Source organism: Penaeus vannamei, chromosome 32 (assembly GCF_042767895.1).
Source record: "Penaeus vannamei isolate JL-2024 chromosome 32, ASM4276789v1, whole genome shotgun sequence".
Lineage (NCBI taxonomy): Eukaryota > Metazoa > Arthropoda > Malacostraca > Decapoda > Penaeidae > Penaeus > Penaeus vannamei.
In genome coordinates this window covers 9,003,675-9,011,120 of record NC_091580.1, presented here as the reverse complement: position 1 = coordinate 9,011,120, position 7,446 = coordinate 9,003,675, and the positions used below count along the sequence as shown (strand labels likewise).

Sequence of the window (7,446 nt, the reverse complement as noted above, 5' to 3'; positions counted from 1 at the left end):
CCTGTGTGTGTCGGGGGGGGGGGGGGGACATGCGAGTATTAACAATAGTTAAGAAAGTGAAGTAAAAAGCCAAACAGAGGTCAAACAAAGCTATTATACACCTAATATGTGTCTGTATTTGTATCTCATTTTTAAAATGATCTGATCTTTGAGCGGAGACTCATTTCAAATCTTAATTATCTATCTTGCAGATCTACCACCAAAATATAAGTGTTGTAATAAAACGCAAGAAGAGGCAAGCGGGGAAGAAGTACAGGTGCGCCAAGACAAGCAACCACTAGATAGCAGGAAGAAATAAGAATGCGAGGTAAGAGGATCCTCTCCTCTTGAAAAAAAAAAACGTATAAATAATGTATACAGACACACTGTGCTGTAGGACTGTTTGAAAAATTCGACGTCCAATTTTGCAGAGTTTTCTTTTCCATTTGCAGGCTTGGCGCGATACAATTTGCAGCGAATAGGATTGTTCTCTGTGGCCTTCATGTTAGGGATGTTCTATCAAATGTTCTTTTCCAAGGTAACGCCAGACCAACCGGGATGGGAAATCAGGGTTGGGCAAATATTTGTGTCAAGGATACAATATAATCACCCTAGATTCCTTGCAAACAGCAGATGCCATGATGCTAAATGGACATACTAGTACGTGCAGTCATCATACACGGATTTTATACTTTATTATACTCATTCCTATCCAACATTATGAATATATTATATCAAAAAGGAAACTGTAATATACATCGCAAAGATCAAAATTTCAGCTGGTATTTTCAAGTAATTGAAATAAAAACATATTGAGTGCACTTGGCTAACTTGACTAGCACATGTTACTAGCAAGTGAAGTAGTAAACCATTTAGTTTTGGGTATTTTTATTTGTATTTATAATCTTAAGATCTTAACCTGATTTGCCTTGATTCAGTCTGCACTTCAGAGTCAAATCCTGAAACACAAACAAGGAATGCCCTAGGTGTCTTAGGTGTATGAGATAATTCTTAAGCATTCCAAAGGTGACAGGCCAAAAGTGTAGTCTAGGGTCAACTTCACCTTTCCCTCTAGCTAAGGATTGGCGAGTTGATTAGTATATTTTTCCAACAGATGGCAGACACAGGTGTTCTGGTAGAGAGAATCGCCAGTCAAAATCAAATTCCAGGGGGGGAGGAGACAGCTGGACAAGGAAAAGTTACTGAGAAAGAGGAGAGGAATGTCATTACAGCTCCACCTCGTACCAAAATTCCAGACAAGTTTTTAGTAGACGAGATAGATTTCTGCACAAAGCAACATCCCAATCTGGACATCATAGCATACGTGTCTTCAGCCATCAGCAACGTCGCCGAGAGAAATGCCACCCGCACCACGTGGGCCAACGCCACGGCACAGGGTTTTGCCCTCAAGATGGCAACCGTGTTTGTAGTGGGGCGAGCCAAGACCGAAGAAGAGGCCAAGATTGTGCGAGAGGAAAGTCAGCGGTACCACGACATCATCCAGGTATGAGAATCAAGCATCCAACATACTAGAGCTGATGAAGCTAACTTTGCTACCTAACGCTACTTCTCAAAATGGGGTTATATCCTACACATTATACCTGGCAATGGATGCAAAGTACTCGAGATATTTAGGAAATACATATGGGATTTGTTATAGAAAATATCGATATTTATATTCGTCTATTAGAAAGGCTAACTGACTTTTTATAAGTTGGATTCTTCAGAAAGATTGATGTTTACACAATACAAAACAAACATGGTGTATGCATGTGGATCACCAGATTGGACCTTGGTATGTGTGTGTGTGTGTGTGTGTGTGTGTGTTTGTGTGGGTGTGTGTGTGTTTGTGTGTGTGTTTGTGTGTGTGTGTACACACACATAAATACACACATACACATACAATATATATATATATATATATATGTATGTGTGTGTGTGTGTGTGTGTGTGTGTGTGTGTGTGTGTGTGTGTGTGTGTGTGTGTGTGTGTGTGTGTGTGTATATATATATATATATATATATATATATATATATATATATATATATATATATATATACACGTACTAACTTTTTTGCCGTGACGTCAGGAGCAGGATTTGCATCGTGAGGGACAGGGCAGGCAAAACACTCAGACCGAGTAAGAGAAAGACCATAATCCATAACCATGAAAGACCATGAAAGGAAAAACCAAAATGGAAATTTTAGTACATTTACTTAAAATGTTTAACTTACAGGAAAGCTTCATTGGGACATTATCATGATAAGACATATGGTGACTGTTGAAATGTACGATGTATCTATTTTTCTTGAGCAAATATACCTTTTTATGTGCTTTCCTCATCTGCTGTTACAGCATGTATTCCGCATGGATTATGAAAAAAAGTTGTATTATTTCATCAATGACTACTGCATGGTGTATCCAACCGTGGCCAGATTAGAATATTGCTTTCACATTTTTAAGTTCATTTCCTGGACGTACTAATGCCGACAATATATACAGTATCTCATTGCATTTCAATATAACCAACCACAGCTGTATGCCTCACTGTGCTTTGGTTCTCATGTCTATAGAATATTTTTCCTTCTCTATTAAAACAAAAATCGCTCTGTATAAATAATTCATGGGAGCTTTTTAGCTGATTTAATTATTCAGTGAGTATTTTGCGATCATAGAGCATGAGACTAATGACTTCATGTGTGCTCTACTCATCAGATGGATCACGAGGACGATTACAGACTTCTCACATACAAGTCCTTGGCGTCTCTCAGCTGGGTTGCGCAGCGCTGTCAGCAGGTGCCTTGGACTCTGCACTCTGATGACGACATTATCATCGACGTGTTCGGCTGGGCCAAGGTGCTGCAGAGTGTAGATGCCAACTCAAAAGATAAATTCCTATGTAACATTATGACTGGTGGTAAGGTTTTAAGGGAAGGCAGGTGGAGCGTAGACTTAGCAGAATACCCTGCATCGGAATACCCATATTATTGCTCGGGAGGCATGTGGATTCTACAGACCAAGCAAATTCCTCGTCTTCTGGAAGCATCCAAGGTGGAACCTTTCTTATGGGTGGAGGATGCTTACATATGCGGGATCTTGCGTATACATGCCGGCATCAAACAGCTGCAACTGAATGATATATACAAATTCGACTTCAACATCACTCATGTTGGCCAAATATTTACTTGGTTTTTTGGAGGAGCTCACAGACAAACGGGCTGGAGAGCAATTCTTGATTATCATAGAAATATATCCGACCAATTTCTCCTGCTTCAATAGGCTCTGCCTTGGTAATATATTTCTAAAAGAAAAAATGAGAGAAGTATGATGTTCATTAAAATTAGTCACTTATTGTAAGTGCTAGGATAAGAGTAAACTTCAGTCATTATCCCATATTATAAATATCAATATGTAAAGATGATAATGTGAATTGTACAGTAATATATAGTTATAGAAGAGAAATATTTACTTTATACAAAGATGTATTTTAGTTCAAGTTTTATACACATTATATTTATGATACCTGTGTTCTGAGCGCCCCTGGTGGCAGAATGTTGAACGACTGGAGGAGGAACAACAACAAACTAAGCACGGAGTTGAGAATTTTATTTTATCCTCACATGTTCTGCCTGGGGATATTACCCTAACGGGGGCAAGCCCCAGACCCCCTTTCTTAGTGGGTATTTCGGCATACTTCTCAGGAAGTTCACAGTATTGTTTACATTCGAGACAACAAGGTTTGTGGACGAACGCTAGTCAAGAATTCTGTAATACTTTCCTTGGTATACGTAGTGCGGCCGCCTTAATTAGTATTCCCGTGATTTAGTACAAGTGCTGGATGACAGAAGCCACTCATTGATCATAAGAGACGCCAAAAACGATGGTAAGAAAGCAATTGAGGTCCTGCAAGGCCATTATTTAGGTAAGAGTATGCCAAGAATACTTTCGCTGTGTACACACAGCTGACATAACTGAAGACGGCAGAAGATGGAGACAGTGATAGACTATATACAGAAAGCAGAAACAGCAGCAACTTCACTCAAGACAGCAGGTGAGCAAATAAGTGATAGTCTGCTAATAGCAATGATTTTGAAGGGACTACCTCAAAAATTCAAGATGTTTCGTGCTGTAATAGGTCAGAAGACACTGACATTTTTCCCAATTCAAGACGGAATTACGTGCGTTTGAAGAGTCAGAGAAGTCATGCACAACTCAAGATAGAGGTGAAAGCAATGAAAATGAAGGACAAACAAAAATCCTGTAATGATGTGCTACTATGGTAAACCAAGACATATGTTTATGATTGCAGAAGCACGAAACCCCAAGAAAGAAGCAGCAGAAGATGGTGCTCAGTCTGTAGAAAACCAATCCATTACACGACAGTGCCGTAACAACAGAAAAGGTTATAGAAGAGAAAATTTATCAAGATATCCGGACGCAGCCAAAAAAGCATGCAGCGATAGCGATGAAATTTTTTTTTTTTTTTTGCGTAAGTGTTAATGAACCCGAAATGTAAGGAAGGAAAGTGTTTACTAGTCTATTGTGGTGCAATGTCACACATTATTACAGAAAAAGAGATGTTCTTTAGGCCTGAAGGTGATGTTAATCCAAAGAATCATGCAATGGAATTAGCTAATGGAAGTAGAGCCACAGGTGTAGTGCAAGGTTGAGGCGATGCACGTGGTAAACTACATAATAAAAAGGGTAGATCATTTAAGATAACATTGAAAGATGCCTTAAATGTGCCTTCCTACAAGCGAATTATTGTGTAAGTTCAAACAGCAACACAAAGGTGTAAGTGTAACTTTTGATCCTGAATATGCGAAGCATAAAGTCCCAGAAGGTATAGTATTTAAAATTGAATTTAAAGGAAAATTGTACTATCTATATAGTGTAGAGGAAAAGAAAATTATAAAGCAGTCAAAGTAATAAAGTGTGAGCTATACTGCAGATGAATGGTATAAAATCCCAGGACATTGCAACGTGAAAGATGTTAGAAGTTAGAATGTGTAGCAGATGCAATGCACATTTCTAATAGGAAATTTGGAGACTGAAACATGTATCCGACGAATGATTTAATATAGAAGTAGAAATCCTGATGAGTGTACACTGATTTAACAGGTCCTATAAATGTAGGTAAAGATGGATATAGATTTGCAGTCATATTTGTAAATAATCACTCGTTATAATTTTTTGGGGTGAGAAAAGTGATACATTAAAGACTACAGAGAATTTTCTAGCAGATAATAGTTCTTTTGTTATAGTGAAACGTCTACGAACAGACAATGGTACAGAATACAAGTCAAGCAACTTCCGATCACTGATGGCGAAAAGCAAGACAATACAGTTTTCCGCTCCCTATTCACCCTACCAGAAAGGGACAGCTGAGAGGCCGTGGGGGACTCTTCGACATGGCAAACTCTGCTGATAGAAGCTGATTTGCCAAAGCAATTGTGGCCTTATGCACCCAAGACTTCAACTTACACAAGGAACAGGTGCTTTAACACTAACACAAATAAAACCCCATTTGAGACGCTGACTGGAAGAAGACGCAACTTTAGAAATCTCCATATATTTGATGAAACATGTTAGGCGTATCAATGGCATAGAAATAAGTTGGATGCAAGAAGTGAAAAAGGAATATTTACGTGTTATGTTAGAGAAAGCCCTGCTTACCTAGTGCATATACCTGAAAGAGAAGTAATGAAGGAAGGAATGTGTGAAATTCTTGAAGACAAACACGCAAGAAAGAATACTACAGGAAGGAGGACTTCTGAGAAGAACTCGTGTTTGAAAAACAAGAATCCGCCACAATAAAGGGAGAAGAGAAACAAGACGCAAAAGACAATACAAACCATGAAGATGACGCAGTTGAAGAACTTGTAAGATACCCGAGCAGAACCCGTAAACCACCAAAACACCTTCAAGATTCTGTTGTAGGTGATGATGTAGAAGCCATGGACACAGCAAGATGCTTGGAATTCCAGTGACGTATGAAGAAGCAATATCTTTAACAAATTTAGAACATTGGAAAAAGGCAATGGAAGTTCTTGAAGAGAATGACGCATATGGACTAATACCAGTTTCTAAGGTTAAAGCAGTTGTGGGAGGAAGGTGGATTTATTCAATAAAAACTGATGCAAGTAATTCTAGTTAGGAGAAATACAAAGCAAGATATGTAGCTAAAGGTTATTCCCAACTAAAAGATATAGATTTTAAGGAAACGTTTTCAACAACATAACCTCAGTAAAACTGTTGATGCAAATTGTAACTCAAAATATGTTTATCAGATGGATGTTAAGTCAGCATATATTAATGCAGATATAGATTGTGAAAATTTTATTGAGCAACCTGCAGGATTTGCAAATACAGGTAGCAAAGGTGAAACACTGGTATGCAGATTGAAGAAATCATTGTATGGATTGAGAGTGGTAGAAATTGGTAAAATCTGTTACACAAGTGTCTTATTGATGATAATTTTGTAAAATCTTTAGTTGATCCATGCCTATATACCAAGTTTGATCATTCTTTTGTAATCATTTTATTTGGGATAGATATAATTTCAGCAGTCATATGACACGGAAGAATATGTAGAACATGACATGCTAGACTACCAAACGAACTGTCGGGAAGCTCTGATTTCAATTGCATCTTGTCCATCACCAATTGTAGCTCATCAGTGCTTAAAAGTGATGATAGTGTGGATATGTGCCATTAATATATAAAACATATATGTAAACATATGTAATATAATATGTAATATAATAAAATATGTAAACCATGTATATCATTTACATATATATTAACCATGCCTATTGCACTTATGTCTCCTGTACAACATACGTGGCTTGCATAACATTATTTCACATTGTATGACGTTGGAGCCATGTTTTGTTTTCTGACTCACGCATCGTTAGAGGTCCTAAGGTAGCTGGCGTGGAAGGACGCATCCCTTTCTCTCGGTAGTACACCCTAGGTCTATATAAGCACATATATAGACCTTGAGTGCACCCGCCACCACTCGCACACGCAGCCGAACACCCACATGCACGCATATGGTGTGCCACTGAACAGTAAGTTTTACAGTAAAACCTATACAACATGCGCGGCTTGCATAACCTATTATTTCACATTGTATGACATGACATTTTGTTTTCTGACTCATGCATGCACATGTCACGCATCTTTAGAGGTCCCAAGGTAGCTGGCATGGAAGGACGCATCCCTTTCTGTATCTCTGATAAACCTAGGGGTTAAAAGAACCCGAAGTGTTTACTTCCGCCTTCATAGGGGCAGTTTTTGGAAGTCTCATGGCGCAGTGAATTTGGTAAAATCCTGGGGCAACAGACAGACAAACTTGGTCGGATCCATCGTCAGCTGCCATCTTTACTCCTGCATTTCACGGAATCATCGGCTCTTCTCTGCATTGTGTGATGTTTCAATGCAGGCATTTCCTCGTCAGTGCAC

At 38.6% G+C, this 7,446-nt stretch overlaps 1 protein-coding gene across 1 annotated transcript; it reads left to right on the top strand.

Moving 5' to 3' along the window:
• The first annotated feature begins 620 nt into the window (after nucleotides 1–620).
• Nucleotides 621–7,083, top strand: LOC113802516 (beta-1,3-galactosyltransferase 5). The gene is made up of 4 exons (XM_027353124.2): nucleotides 621–639; nucleotides 891–976; nucleotides 1,094–1,483; nucleotides 2,695–7,083. The coding sequence occupies exons 1-4, from the start codon at nucleotides 621–623 to the stop codon at nucleotides 3,256–3,258; spliced, it is 1,059 nt and encodes a 352-aa protein (XP_027208925.1). The 3' UTR covers nucleotides 3,259–7,083.
• Nucleotides 7,084–7,446: the final 363 nt, after the last annotated feature.

Bases quoted from the DNA above. Each gene is read 5' to 3' on its own strand.
- LOC113802516 (XM_027353124.2), top strand. The intron at 977-1,093 runs GTATGAGATAAT...TTTTTCCAACAG, and splicing joins ATGCCCTAGGTGTCTTAGGT to ATGGCAGACACAGGTGTTCT. The intron at 1,484-2,694 runs GTATGAGAATCA...TCTACTCATCAG, and splicing joins GGTACCACGACATCATCCAG to ATGGATCACGAGGACGATTA.